Source organism: Apodemus sylvaticus, chromosome 23 (genome assembly GCF_947179515.1).
Source record: "Apodemus sylvaticus chromosome 23, mApoSyl1.1, whole genome shotgun sequence".
NCBI classification, from domain to species: domain Eukaryota; kingdom Metazoa; phylum Chordata; class Mammalia; order Rodentia; family Muridae; genus Apodemus; species Apodemus sylvaticus.
In genome coordinates this window covers 36,686,296-36,702,154 of record NC_067494.1, presented here as the reverse complement: position 1 = coordinate 36,702,154, position 15,859 = coordinate 36,686,296, and the positions used below count along the sequence as shown (strand labels likewise).

Genomic DNA, 15,859 nt, shown 5'->3' with positions numbered 1-15,859 from the left:
ATATGCATATACATTACACACATGTATACATATAGACACTACAGTATAAATCACCATCGACATGGACAACTCTAAGAAGAGTTTGGTGTATTTAATATCCTTACTTAGTGATCAAAATGTTATATTTCACAGCTTCTCTGAGCTAAAATTAAAATTCTTATTAAGTTTTATATATAAATGTTATGGGACTTTATGCTTTAAAACATCTTGACACCCGAATCTGTATTTAAGTTTTCCATAAAATACATGTTTTTATCATTACTGTGCTCCCCAGGCAAACATCCCCTTGGTGGTTAACACTGTAACACACATTCATTTAACACATTCGCACATTTCTTTTTGGTCAGCAGAGATTCCTAACAGACACAGCTGTCCTGACTTGAAGGGGCCTTCAAGAACCAAGACTGTGTGTGTGTGTGTGTGTGTGTGTGTGTGTGTGTGTGTGTATACACACACACACATGGGGGGTTGGGGATCTGTGCCAATTCTGAGAAGATAATTGTTTATCATTTGAGTGGCTAGGATATGACAGTTATTAAAAATGTGTTTTATTTGATGAGAACAGCCAAGAAAATGATAGAGAAGTATCAAGGGTCATCTTCTTGGTCTAGTTTGCCAAGCGTTTTGTCTTCTGTGGTGACAGGAAGCCATTACTTTAGGTTTAGCCCCAAATTCCTGAAACAAAGGTTTCTAATTTCTACAGCAGCCTGCTATGACATTTTCTGAAACCAAACATATACCTTCACAATTCTATTACTCAACTTACAGATTTGGAAATATTGGTCATTTTGGCCATAGCATTTTCTGCTCTGGGAGGTACCATTTTCCTTACCATCTAGAGCTTTGCAGGTCAGGTATTTGTGAAGTGCTGGATATGCAGGAGAAGTCAGGGCATCTGAGACACTGCAGAAACTTCTGTGTGGTATGTCTTTCGGCTCAATGTAAACACATCATTCACACACTTCCGAATCTTCCTACTTCCCGTAGAGGTTTCCTGCCCTATCCACCTGTCACAACCTTTGCCACTCCAGATTCTTTATTCTGCTGAGGCATAGCTTCACGAGGCTTTCAGGTGAAAAATTCACAACTAAGGACTCTTCTCTCCATGTTAACTTACCACCAACAGAGCAGAGCTCTACTTATTGAAAACTTCTTGGTATACCTCATTTCTTTTTCCAATCTGATTCCAAGTAATGGAATATGGAATGAAATGGAGTAGACTATTCAAGGAGTCTGTCTGGGAGATGATGAAGCTTGCTTTTCATACAGTTCATAAATAACTGCACCAGCCAATCAAGAGGAAGATGAGGAGGAGGAGGAGGAGGAGGAGAAGGAGAAGGAGGAGGAGGAGGAGGAGGAGAAGGAGGATGGGAAGGAGGAGGAGGAGGAGAAGGAGGAGGGGAAGGAGGAGGGGAAGGAGGAGGAGGAGGAGAAGGAGGAGGAGAAGGAGGAGGAGGAGGAGAAGGAGGAGGGGAAGGAGGAGGAGAAGGAGGGGAAGGAGGAGGAGGAGAAGAAGGAGGAGGGGAAGGAGGAGGAGAAGGAGGAGGGGAAGGAGGAGGAGGAGGAGAAGGAGGAGGGCAAGGAGGAGGAGGAGGAGAAGGAGGAAGTCAAGGAGGAGGAGGAGGGGAAGGAGGAGGGGAAGGAGGAGGAGGAGAGTTCCAGACAGAAGCAAGAGTAAGATGAGGATTTGTAAATCTTTGCATCTGCGTCCTGTACCCAGGGGCTACAGGCCCACACAGGCATGCCTGTGACCTGGACCTAGTCCTGAGGGCAGATGACCTGCTCAGAGTCTCCTCATCTGCTGTTTCAGTTTGGAGATGCAGATACAGGGTAGAATGGCTTATCTTTTTATTAAATAAGGTGGATGCTTTAGTAAAAATCCTAGAATGAAGTTGCTGCTCTTCATTAGAATAGGATTTTTTGTCTTTTCTTTCTTTCTTTCTTTCTTTCTTTCTTTCTTTCTTTCTTTCTTTCTTTCTTTCTTTCTTTCTTTCTTTCTTTCTTTCTTTCTTTCTTTCTTCCTTCCTTCCTTCCTTCCTCTCTCTCTCTTGCTTTCCTCCTCCTCCTCCTCTTCTTTTTTTTATTTTTTTTATTCGATATATTTTTTATTTACAGTTCAAATGATTTCCCCTTTTCTGGTCTCCCCACTCCCCGAAAGTCCCATAAGCCCCCTTCCCTCCCCCTGTTTTCCCACCCACCCCTTCCCACTTCCCTGTTCTGATTTTGCCTTATACTGCTACACTGAGTCTTTCCAGAACCAGGGACCACTCCTCCATTCTTCTTGTACCTCATTTGATGTGTGGGCTTTTTCGAGATTCAACCTATTTTAGTCACCATGGCTTTTACAGACCCTCTCCATGGGAATCTTTGGACAGGGAAATGGGAGAATGACAGGGCCAAGCCTCTGTGGACCGGCATCTTTCTTTCAATATAAATGTGGAATCTTTCCAAACCTAAGCATGGCAGCTCCTTTTACAATAAGTTTACCTTTTTAATATTTACAAAATATTTGTTTTCTTACTCTTAATTATGTGTATGAATATGTGTCTGTGTGTTGGCGGGTACACGTGAATAAGGGAAGGCCCACAGAGGTCCAGTACATCAGATATTCTAGAACTGGAATTACAGGGAGTTATGAACTGCCCAACCTAGGTGCTGGGAACCCAACTTGGGTCCCAGAACAGCATGTGCCCTTTACCACTGAGCCATCTCTCCAGCCCCAAGAATTTTACTTTAGAGAATTCCAATTTTTCTTTTCGTCATTAGCTGCTGAGGCACACAGCTCCCTCAACGTTGTTCTGTTCTTTTTATTTCTTTCTTTTTCTCAATACTACCAGGAATTGAAACCAGGGACTCAGAGTTGACTGCCAAGTTTCCTACCACTGAACTGTGGCCTCAGCCTGGCTCTGTAATGTTCACAAATCAGAAACAGGACACAGAAAAGCAAAGGGGTAAAAATGATTGCAACATTAACATAGTATAATCTGGACAATAATGTGTGTATGAATATATATATTTATACATATACACATACATACACATATATATGTATGTATTGTATATATGCAAAGGAGTATACATGTGGATACACTTTAAGATGAATATAAAAAGAAAAAGAAAGGCTAAATATTCAGGAATGAGGAAGAACTGGATGCAGGTGACATACCCGAGCAGTGAAACTGGAGATTAAGCTAATTGGTACCCCAGTTCTAGTTCTTTTTGGGGTGTGGGTTCAGTAGATAATTACATAAAATACATTTAATAGTGAGATGTAAAATTTAATGTGGAATTATATACCTTCCATTTCTATATACCATGGCAATTCTAGCTGTATAGAAGTTAGTTGTATAGACTTTAGATTACTATTAGGTTAGTAATTAGATTAATATAACTTCTGGTTAACATTGGTATGTGATATTTTTATTTATTTACAAATTTTTATTTTAAAATAAACTTTATAAAATGAAATAAAATATTGTAGTAAATTAGAGTACTAAAATGGTTCAGCTGTCTTATAATCCATGGCCTATTGGGTTTTAAATAGAAGAATGGAAAGTTCAGTGTGTGTGTGTGTGTGTGTGTGTGTGTGCATGTGTATGTCTGTGTGTGTGAGAGAGAGAGAGACAGAGGCAGACATACAGAGACAGATAGTGAGACAGCGAGACAGAGACAGAGACTTAAATGGAACTATGGAAAAGTCATGGTTCTTGGTTAAATAACAGATATATGCAAGCTAAGTCTGGTACAGCAACTGTCTCCGGCTCATAATTTATTGACATGAGTATCGGCTAAGCCGGTCACAGATAGGAACTGCTGGTAGCAATAGTGTGTGGGAGTGCCGTAACTTCCGCTCATAACTGAGCCTTTGCCAGTACAAGTCTACAAATAATTAATGGATTCTATTTTCCCAAGCTGAAAGGCAGACTCCGAGAACAAGACCCAGTTAGCCTGAGATAAAATGTCCACTGAGAATGTCACCGTGTGATGTAAAGAAAACCTGCAGATACAGACTTTGTAAGGAGTCAGATCTCCTCTCTGCTTCTTTCTGACTCCACTGAGGCACAATACCGGTCACACAATAATTTTTGATGGGTTTTGGGAAGACATAGAAATGAAGAGAGGATACCAGGCAGTCATCCAAACGAGCCTCCAGCAACTGGCTCCAGCACCCATCCTCAATGCAATGGAGAGCAACCGTTTTAAAGGCTGAAAAGTTAATTGTCATAGAGTTTTTGCTCAAATATTAGTTTTTGTCATTTTTTTCTTTAGCCAGATCAATCAGGCTTAAATAAATTTATCATATGCGAAGGTTGGAAGATGTTAGTGCTTTCCTGAATCAGTTAAGACAAGGGATGTTTAAAACTGGTGTAATTTAGGATTGCTAGAAGGGAATCTGGGATATCGTAGCATTCAGAAAATGTTAATATTGGAGACCATGATGACAACGACGACGATGAGATGATGATGACAATGATGACAACCACAATGATGGGTCCCATGGGATTCAGTTTTAATGTGGGGGGGGGGCACTGTTCTGGAGGACAGATCTCTGGGGACCACGTGTTCTGTTTAATTAATGTTTCTTTTCCTGGGATTGTATTCATGATGACCTTATATTTGTTAAAGCACTACTTTCTATTGCCCTAACACGTTTTCCAGATGTTGCTCATGTGTCCTAAAGATAATATGTATCCTGACCCATGGTTAGTCTAAAAGCAACTGTTTCCAAAGGGCTTCTTTAAGCAATTGCTGTTCTAAAATCTTTTAGTTCTTCAGTTCTATGGCTGTCTGTTTTAACTAGAATGCCAATCAGTTCATTTAATTTTGTGTATAAATTTAGCATCAAATACTCCATGTGTGTGTGTGTGGGGGGATGTAACAGGTGCAGTGGAACACATTGGTTTCATCATCGATCCAGAGTCAGAGTGATTTTTACTGTATTAGAAGACATATCTTTAGGTCAAACACACTTCAAAGGTGTTTGAAAGCAAGGACATGCTCTTTCTTTCTTATACTTGCTTTTGTTTGAAACCTCTATATTGCTGAGTGAGCACTGTTGGTAAAAGAGTTTATTTATCTTCTCCCTCAGAATGCGCTTTTGAGAAAAAGAAGGTTGTTATCTAATTTGGCCACCGTGACCAAAATCTGGTCCATCAAAGAGAGCACTGTGTTCATAGTTAATACTCGACAAACATCAACTATGTTTAATATTTTTAACATCACTCTGTGTCTGTTCCTTTTCTGTCGCTGTGATAAAACACCATGATCAAGGCATCTTACAAAAGGAGAGTTTATTGGGGGGGGGGGGCTGGCAGGGGCAGAGGCTTCTGGTTCCAGAGGAACCATTGTGGGGAAGGGGCAGGGGTAGAAACTGATGGAGAATGCTGAGAGCTCACATCTCAGATGACAAACATATAGCAGAGAGGGGTGGAAGGAGGGCTCAAGGCAGGTTGTGAACTTTTTTCCTTTTTTTTCTTTTCTTTTCTTTTCTTTTCTTTTCTTTCCTTTTCTTTCCTTTCCTTTCCTTTCCTTTCCTTTCCTTTCCTTTCCTTTCCTTTCCTTTCCTTTCCTTTCCTTTCCTTTTCTAAATTCTTTGTTTACATTCCAAATGCTTTCCCCTTTCCCGGTTCTCCCCTCCCCATACGTCCCATAAGCCCTCTTCTCTCCACTTAGTCTCCAATCACCTCTCTCCTTTTTCTTTGTCCTGGTATTCCCCTACAATGCTGGATCAAGCCTTTCCAGGATCAGGGCCCTCTCCTTACTTCTTCATGGGAGTCATTTGATATGCTAAACTTTAAAGCCTGCTCTCAGTGATATAGTTCCTTCACAAAGACCACACCTTTTAAATTTACCCAAAGCCTGCTCTCAGTGATATAGTTCCTTCACAAAGACCACACCTTTTAAATTTACCCAAAGCCTGCTCTCAGTGATATAGTTCCTTCACAAAGACCACACCTTTTAAATTTACCCGAGGAGTGCAATCAACTAGGGAAAAAGTATTTAAATTTCTGAGCCTGTTGGTGGGGGGCAGTCTTATTTAAGCCACCACACTCTGGTAAACAACTTCTATCTGGGTGGGCTCACAGACCAGTAATAACAGTATGTGAAAAAGGGAGTCAGGAGGATCAGGAGGTTTGGGGGCAAGCTTGGGCCACGGAAGAACCCTAAACCTAACATTTTTCTTCCCTGATTGTACTTACCTTTTGTAAGAACTCTATTATTTAATATAATGAAGACTTTAAAATGCATACAATTTTAAGACGCCAACCTTAATCCTCAGATATATGATTTCTATTACAAAGGGTTCATTGATTTTGTTTGTTCATCAGAAGAAATAAAAATAAAAGAGGGCTCTTTATTAGCGCTGTCTGCTTTTAATACAGTCACTAATTTTAGCAACTGTCGACCATCATCAGAAGCAAACTCATGTTTAATTTCACTCAATCGATGAGCTTTTTTTTTTTTTCCTGATGGAGGATGAATAAGAATGAAATAACGTCAGTAATAATTTCCTTTATTCTTCTTGGCAAGCACAATCAGGTGCTGATGTTCAGGTTGTACTGCTGGCAACATTTTTTCAATTAACATTTAATCTTCCCCCACAGAAAGTTCAACCTTGTGCTGGCACAGAACCCAGCATTTCAGTGGAAGAATGTTGGGGAAAAAAAAAAGCTGTCCCTTCTCTTTTCTGCTGTTCGTCCTAGAGTCTTAGTTCTGAGAAGGCGCAGCATTCTTCAAGGGTATTACCCTACACTACACCCAATGCTTGCTTTATTTGTAGAGTTTGCTCTCTTGATTTTGGCAGTTGATCCATGTTGATGTATTCTACAGACTAGAGGGTCAGACTCAACAAAAGTCAGGATGACGACCTTTCAGTAGGGTGGAATTTTAAATGCCTGAATTTCCAAAGCTAAAGTGCAGACAAAGCTGTGGATATAAGTACTTTTTTGCGACTCAGATGAGCTCTTATTTGGTTAAAAAGTTTCATTTTATGCTATCAGGTTTCACCTTTTATTACCATACAAATTTAAAAGTGAAATATGTAACTATCAAATTATCTAATCTTGGATGGATATTTTTGGAAATAGTTTCTCAATCTGGCCTGGAACTCATCATGGAGCCCAAGCTGGCTTTGAATTCATGACATATTTTGTTCAAAACTTTGGTTTGTAGTTCCCCTACCCTCTGAATTTATAAGGCAGTATGAAAAGATTCATCAAGCAGGGAAGCAAATGCATTATCTATCTGCAGAATTTCTTCTCCCCAGCAAGGCGGATTTGAGTGACTCAATGTCTTGAGAAACAGTAAATAGGAAGAATATGAAGACTAACCACAGTGACACCCATGAGATTCTTTGCTTTGTTTCTGTAGGCTAAAAAGATAATCTACAGATCAATTTATTTGAATGGATAAAAATTATGATCTAGGACAAGTAAAGGCTCTGGGTGCATGCTATTGTATTGCTGCTGCTGCTGCTGCTGCTGCTGCTGCTGCTGCTCCTGCTGGCCTGTGTCCTGTGGGTTGTAGTGTGAGGTAAATTGGAAACAATCGAGCAATCTTTTCTCTCTTGCAGGACACTTCAGAGTAAGCAAAGATTTTTACTCTAGTATCCAACTTAGATCTGAAATCCCTGTGAGATTAAACATGAGGTTAGCGTTCTTACAATGGGCAGAGATTCAAACCTGTCTCTTGGCTCCGGGTTTAGCTCTCTATCTACCATGTCTGTTTTGAAGAGAACTGCAAGGCCACCTTTAAGGAAAACAGTAAAACATGGAGGGCTTCAGCTCTCCTAGAAGCCAATTTACTAGGTGCACTCTACACCCCTCCCAGCGTTCAGCTCTTTTAGATTCTCTTAAAACAGGCCTCAGTTTCTCATTCGCAAGATCAGCATGATGGACCAGACTGGAGCTGCAAGAACTTCGATGCATATTAAAAGCATGGGAGAGCTTTCTAAATGTCTATTCCAGAACCAGTTCACAGAGATTGTGGATTAATTATCCCTCTCTGGAGAGTGGCTTCTCCTCCTTCTCTCCTCTATGCCCTGCTCTCTTTCCTTCTTTTTCTCCTCTTTCAACTCCTTTTCAAAAAGAAGTTCTTAGGTAATGCTAATTTGAAACCAAGAGTGAGAACCATGTTTCTTGAAAGTTTCCCCCACGTGCTTAATAGCATTTATCAGATTTTGTGCGATGGGTATGACATTCCATGGTTAGATAAAGGGAAAATCAAAATTTATTATCTTTTTTATGTAGACTGAATTCCTTGCTAGAACTTAGATCCAGTTCTCACTTAAGAACATTTGAGGAAGAGAATGTGTTTCTAGTGGGCTCCATGTTACCCAGGTACGAGTCTATTGAAACTTAGCTCTTGGGGCAGATGTCAGCCTAGTGGGTATCTGTGTAAGCTAACATTCTCTTGTATCCACAAGGAGGTGTTTGCTGGGCACAGCTGATTGAAGGATCCATCATGTCATTTGTATGTAGATGGATGAAACTGTCAAGGTATGGAATCAAGTAGGAAGGGGAATCTCAAACAATGTACACAAAGTCACTGAAAAAAATCATGGACAGCAGTCAGGAATCATCCAGAGCCTCTGAACACCTGGGGTTCCCCTTAGCCAGCTGGACAGACTGAACTAATGGAGGAGACAGTGTTCAAAACAACTCTTGAGAACTATGGTAAACAAATGTTCAAAACATAACTGTTATGTAGGTCAGAGAGAAGAAAACAAAAAGAAAAAAAATTGCATCAACCTTTGTGTTTCAAATATCATAAAGATGTTGATAGGCTCATGGGGCCTTGCCTATCCCTGAAGATCTAAAACCAATTATTGGTTGGTAAAGGAAGGAAAGACATCTTCTCCAGTGGGGTAGCCACTTAAATATTGCCAATGCTTATGTAAGCAACACAAATGAAATCAGATTGGTCATTATAAAATAAGGAATGAAAGAGGTACTAGTTAGGAAGAAGTACTAGTTAGGAAGAAGTACTATTTACGAAGAAGGCAATCAGTGGATATGAGAAAGAAACAGAGGAATATGATAGGTACAAGGTGTAGAAAGAGTCATAATGAGATTCTTTTTTATATATGAACAATATATGTAAAAACTTAGGGAAGCAGGCCTTCCATATCCATCAAGAAGAAATATATCACTTGTAAGAACCCCAAGTGACATCATTGTCTGGCTGTATATGGTGGGTTTGGTGTGGCCAGTATGCAGGCCCAGATGGCTTTGCAGACAGATTTTATATGAGCTAAGAAGTTAATATGAATCCCCAGATGACAATATCAGTCATCCCCAAAAGCCTGCGAGTGGTTGAGGGTGAAAACATTGCAAAAGCCTAGAAAATGACCTGGAATCAAGATAAGCATGAAGAGCTTTTAAGAGAGGGAAGCCTTTAGAAATCCTCTTTTCTTAGCACTCACTCTTGATCACTGGCTAATGGTGGTCAGGGATGCTGGTCATCATTGGACCAATGGAGAGATGGAAGTCTGGGGAGATATAGAGGCAATCCCATGTGGCTCCTACTAGAACCCAATGTTAGCATCAGCTCAGGAAAGGCAATGCTGTCTGTCAGACCCATCTGGTGGTAACTGTGTTGTTACCTATTTTTATTGTTATTTTCTGAACTTGAAAAAACGTTATTTCAACAACATTCTGCATCTATAACTATTATGAACATGACCACTGCATGAATAGAAATTTTTATACTTCCTTTCCAGCCATTGACCAATAAGATCTTGTGGGCCAAATCTAGCTGACCACTTCCTTCTATTTGTTAGCCAAGAATGATTTTGTGATTTCTAAGTGGTTGACAGACATCAAAAGAAAAAAATTTCAAAGCATGGGAACCCAATATGAAAGTTCAAACTTTAGTGTCTATATAAAGTTTTAATGAGACAGAATTGTTCCCATTTATTTCCATAATGTCTATGACCTCTTCTATTTGCCAGAGTTGAGTCATTAGAACAGGGAGTATCTGGTTGTTGAAACAAAGCATTTACTTTCTCTCTTTTTGTAAGAAATGCTGGAAAAGGTGGCGCTCTACTGTTCATCCCATGGGCAGGAGGCCTGTGTGCAATTGGGCGCTCCAAAATGAGGTGAATCCTTATCTTGGAGTACTTTAAACTCAAATTTTATTGTGTCTAATGAAAACATTTAGGGTATTAATGTAGATTTGAATGTTCCAGATTGAATATGCAGCTGGCTGTACATGCCTATCACCCTCACTGTTGCAGAGAGCAGGCAGAGATATAGACCTAGAGCCATTAAGTTGCATCCAGAGCCTTGATAAATGCACTATTAAAAATTAGAACAAAGATTTTGTTGCTTACAATAGCTTCTAAAATGTGCTAAATGTAGCTATGAAATCATTGTGATGGTGTAGCTATGGGCTAGTTACTATTTATTAGGTAATTTCTCCTCTATTTTGGAACTTCATTGGTAGTAAAGGGTGAGACCTCAGATAATGGAACAGAATCCTAAATTATGCTCCCAGACATTCGATATTTCTATCGCACAGTTCTAATTTTACCTAACCTACTGTCTTTAAAAATATATGGAATTCAAGCTAATTTTGATAGTTTTACTCCAATATACAAAATAAAATAAGCCATGTCTGTTTTTGGAAAGTTTGTAGTGCACCTAGCTATCTGGTGCCAAAGCGATGAGGGAATTATGGGAGTTTAACTTGCTTTCATACCACTGCATTTGTGTGGTGAGCTTGCTGCTGTATGTAATGCAATCAACGTCTTGATTCTCTTATTTGAGGAGATTCTGAGTATCAGAGAATTCTGTGTCTGTAGACTTAAGCAATTGCAGTTCAAAAGTTTTTGGGAGATTTTGTATCACTGTATTTAACACACAAACTTCTTGTTATTCCCTAAGCAGTGAGGTGTGCCATCTAGTCGCACATCATTTCTATCATATTCAGGATTATATGCAATCAGCAGATGATTGAAGATATCAAAGTCAAAGGAAATATTGGACCATATAATACAAAGGCTTGGAGTGTCTGGACTTGGTATTTACAGGAGTCCTAAGGTCAAATCCTCTTTGAATATCAAGAGTTGACACTATTTCCTTGATTGCTATACATTCCATCAATCCTTTATTCTAGGAGGAAACTAGAGACCACTTCACTGAAATTACTTGTTTCTAAAATGTACTTGTGGGCCTTTGTATCCACTCTAGAGCTTGTGTGGGTTCGTAGAGAGCTGGGAATTACTTAAAAGGCCCTGTTTGTAAATTCTCAGATGGCTCCAAACAAGGTGGTGTTCTGCTTCTGGCCTCATACTGTGAACCAGCATCCCTCTGAAAGCTAGGGTTGTGCCTCTGTGCTTCTTTGTAGGTTTCTTTAGGAGTCTGAAGTAGGCTAGCTAGGTAGAGGGAGAAGGGAGGCACACACACACACACACACACACACACACACACACACACACGGCATGGCGGCTGGAGGGAGAGCAACCACAATTACATACAGCTGTGATAGGGCTGAGCATGATGGGATCGCCCCGACAGTAAAAGCCAAGACTACCCAAACTGGCTGGAAACCACACAGCTGACCGAGTCCCCCAGGAACTGTGCTGTGCTTCAGTACGTCACCTTAGTGTTAGCTTTCCAGAACTGGCTGTTCCCATCCTACCTCTGATGTTATGATACATCCCCCAAACTCCATAGAAGGATAATAAATCCTATTTCAGGAACATCCCACCTCTTCTCTGTAATTCTTCACCTTAATTCCTGAACAATTCTCTCCTCTACAAATGCTTGCCTAAATGACAATGCTGTCTAGAATGCCTGGTGTTCTGCATTCTCCTGAGAAGCCTTCACTTCCTTTTGGGGGCTACTTTTGCTCTTCAAGAGAATTTCCTCCTACTTCTCTGCCTTTTCCTCCCGTCTGTGAATTATTCCTCTGATCATGCAAGAAGTAGGAAACACTAGACAGAGGTGTCATAATGGTCTCTGAGACCTCCCTGGACTCCACCAACCACAGCAACTTTGCTGTTTAAAATGCCTCCTGTGTATAGTGACAAAATGCTGTCCAGTATCCAAAGCGCAAGGAAGCTGTTAAGTGCCTTATATGGAAAGTATGATAGACTTTGTGTAAACATGACTTCAGATGTGCATGGTAGGCTGTGAGTTCAGTGGCAATTGTTCTTTAATGTGTATTAAATAGGACATCCATAAATAGAAACACACATGGCACAGGCTTATGTATTGATTAGTCAATGACCATGTTTCAACCAGAGGCTCACAGCAATACTGCGGTAGTCATGGAGACATTGCAGATATATTCCATGATAAACGATGAGAACCCCTGTATTCATTTCTTTTTTTGCCTGTTTATTCCCGTGGTGACAGTAACAATTTGGTCTGAACTCAAGGCTGTGGAGTTGTATGTATATTTATGCACATACATGCATATCTCTGTGTATATCTGAACTGTGCATTGCTGGTATCAATCCACAATACTGACTTCTCTTTGAAGCAGATGAAACCCACGAACAAAGCATTTCTTCCCCACTTTTAAAACCAGAGGTCTTCTTAGGTGATGGTTACCTATGATATCTCTATGAAGCCATGTTTGTATTTCATGTCTTTGATCCAGGACAGAATCCTTTTTCTTTTCTTACGTTCCTAACAACAGAACTGTATAAGAATCGTACTTAAGGTTGGCTCATTTATGGTGTAGTGGAAGGGATAATGAAGACGGTCCTGAGAAAACAGAGACATTAACCGCATCATTGGCACTACAGTTATTTTTGTTACTGTTGTTGTTATAGTCATTTGTGATTCACTCAGTATGTGGAGCTATTCTGGACGGTACTACCTTCATCGAGCCAGCAGCTGTAGCTCATGGACTACTCAATCGTATTTGTTGTTGTAAGCACCAGATACAAGTGAGCTCCTTTTATTACTTCCTGGGCTCATACTTTTCTTTTGTCAGAGCGACAAAGTTCCTGACTGATCTGGGACACTGCCAATTACAGTCAGTCATGTAAATGAGCTCAGTTACCTAGGCACAGCATCTTCAACCCACAGATACTTGACCAGCACTCCATGTGCCATCCAACTGCCTCTTTTTCTGTTTCACATTCTTATTCCCAGAAGGTTATCTGCCCATGGAATTAAGCACTTGATCTGCCACAGGTGGGTGTTTGGGTTGACCTTTCAAATAGAACTGCCTTTGTCAGAACTTTCAGTACAGAGAGAAAAAGCACACAATACCATGTTCTCAGTGAGAGACAGTGTCACCATGTGTCTGCAAGTGAACGGTGAGAGGCAATGCTTTTAAAATGAACCCAACCAGCCAGGAACCGACTCAGCCCTGGGAAAAGACCAAGCCATGCCTGCTCCAGCTGCTTCCTGTGCTACTGGCTCTCTTCATGGAAAAATAGAAGCCAGAGGGGATTAACAAGGAAGGAGGAAGATGCTGAGACTCAGAAGGAGAAAAGGCTCCTGGATTCTTTGGCAATTGTTTTATACCTTTTAAACCCAAGAACACATGCATAAATTTGGGTGTTTTGTTATTTAGTATCACTACTGGAAACCAAGCTTTCCTTCTTGATCTTGCAAAAGAATTAACTCAGATCATCAATGTCTATCCTAATAAACAGAAAATTACATGAGCACACTGACAGCCATCGGCATTGAACTAGTGAATGTCTTTTCTCAGTTAAAACAAAATAATTGATTTTCTTTGTATTGGTTCAATTGTCTAGCATAGAAAATCCCAAGCCCACTTCAGTTCTCTCATCTTATGATTCTGTTTTTTTTTTGGTCCCCAGGAACAATGAATAGCATATTTTCCTTACCAAAAGCTGTCTTTTAATTACTGCCTTAACTGTGGGGTGAGACTGAATCTCTCATTTGAATCTTTGTTTTGAATCACAGAGAATAAATGTCCTATAGCGTGCACTTCTGTATTGATTTCCTTCCTGTGTTTTTCCTTCTGCTGTTAGCCTTCTTTTCAATAGATGGTGCTCTTTTCTCAGAGACACATCCTTCACCCACAGACCAGAGAAATCGGCTTTACTTTAAACAATCATTAATTAAGGAAATCAGACAAGCAATTTGCAGTACCTTGGGAGCAAAAGCCTAATGAGCAAAATGATCTTTCAGTGACTCTGAGCGCTCTGTTGAAGCCTGTGACATGTGTGCTGAATAGGTGAAGCAAATATTGTAACTGAACATGGACGTGCCAAGCTCATGATGCCACCCGACCTCACTGGGATTTTCTACTCAAATCTGGAGCCATTTTAAAGTGCTGGAATATCCATCAACTTTATCAAAAGTGGATAGAGATGTAGTCCATAGTAACGGGCTGAATCTGGAGATGTAATTCAGTACCAGCACAGCATCCAACATCACTCTCAGTCATTGCCAAACTCATCTAGAACACCCAAAACAACAGAAAGCAGACCTCAAACTCTTTGAAAGTAATTTCACTAGATAGAGATACTTTCCTTTCTAGACCATCCAGAACAACTTCCAGTAATACAGAATGCTACTGCTTTTAACTTCCCTAATTGCTTCCACTGTTTGCAAGCACTGAAAAAAATAGTTATGCCCTGAGCTACCCAGTAATTCCAGATCCCACTGGGGACTCCCTCAGCAGAACTGGAGGAAGAAAGTATGAACTGGGCTATAAACATCACAACAGCTTACTTGCTACATCGCACTTACCCTGCCCCTGAGAGATGCCAGGAGAGATCCCTCCACCTGGGGCACCCTCAGGATGGAAGAAAAGTAAGATAAAGACTCCCTAACTACAGGAGAAGGAGGGGGGCTGTGGTCCAGCCTAAACCAGCAGGTCTAAGAAAGTTTGTGAGTTCATCTCTTTAACCTACTGAGAAGCCTCTGTCGTTCAATTAGGGAAAGCAAGCTAGGTTCCCCCTCCTCACTGTTTATAACTTCCAGTCCTTACAGCTCATGCAGGGGGGGTGATTGGCTGCAAGACATGCTTCAAAGACCCTCTTGGCTTAGAATAAGAAGGGGATCTAAGATGGAGCCTCCCACCCCTGCATTTTAATAGCTTTGGCCAAAGAAATGTCTTGTCTTTGGAATTTTGAACTCTGCTTTTTCAAGGGAGGGAGGAAAAAAACCAACCAACAAAAGCCCCCAAAAAGTAAAAGTTCACACACAAACAGCGAGTGCTCTATTCAACCCCCCCTTTGTACCCTGTTTACTTCTGTCACTCACGGGGCTTTGTTCCCCTTCCCCCCCTGCGGAGCTAGGCATTCCGAACAGAACATTCCTTACCTTACAATCACATACATGACCAGGAAGTTTCCGAAGAGGCCCACTACGCACACGATAGAATAGAGAGCCATGATGGTGATGGCTGTGACCATGGAAGGGCTGCCGGTTTGAGGGCATGGTCTGTCGCTCCCACCAAGCCCTGTGCGGTTCAGACCGCATGGGTCGGACTGGTTGCCATCTACACGGGACAAGTTGAGCCAGGAGCCAGGTGCTGGGGAGCAACTTGCCTGAGCTAAGGGGTCAGAGCAGTCGCTGGTGTTCCCTGGACCGATGCTGCTGTCCATGGTGCTGAAGGCCTGCTGCAGACTCGGCAGGGTAGGCTGTAACTGAGAGCACCCAGACTTTTCAGGTTCCACGCGTCCCAGCCTCTTCCTCTCACAGCTGCCCTAGGCTCCGTCAGTTTCTTACACGGACCAGCCCTAGTGGAGCCCGAGAAGAGCGGCAGGCAGAAGGGAGCGTCTGAGCATCTGATATTCTCCTCTGCTTGTAGCCCCCTCCCACCATAGAAATACACGGAGGCGCATCCCTAGCATCCCAAAGCGCCACTCTCTGGGTGGAAGGGAGGGAGCGCGGGCTGTGAGGGATCCAGAGGCTAG

The 15,859-nt window shown here is 41.3% G+C and overlaps 1 protein-coding gene across 1 annotated transcript in view; it reads right to left on the bottom strand.

Moving 5' to 3' along the window:
• Positions 1-15,547, bottom strand: part of Oprm1 (opioid receptor mu 1) — a 35,237-nt gene extending 19,690 nt beyond the window's left edge. Inside the window, exon 1 of the mRNA XM_052169906.1 lies at positions 15,264-15,547. Within this exon, the coding sequence (XP_052025866.1) occupies positions 15,264-15,547 (284 nt within the window). The remainder of the gene's footprint in view (positions 1-15,263) is intronic.
• Between the last annotated feature and the right edge of the window lie 312 nt (positions 15,548-15,859).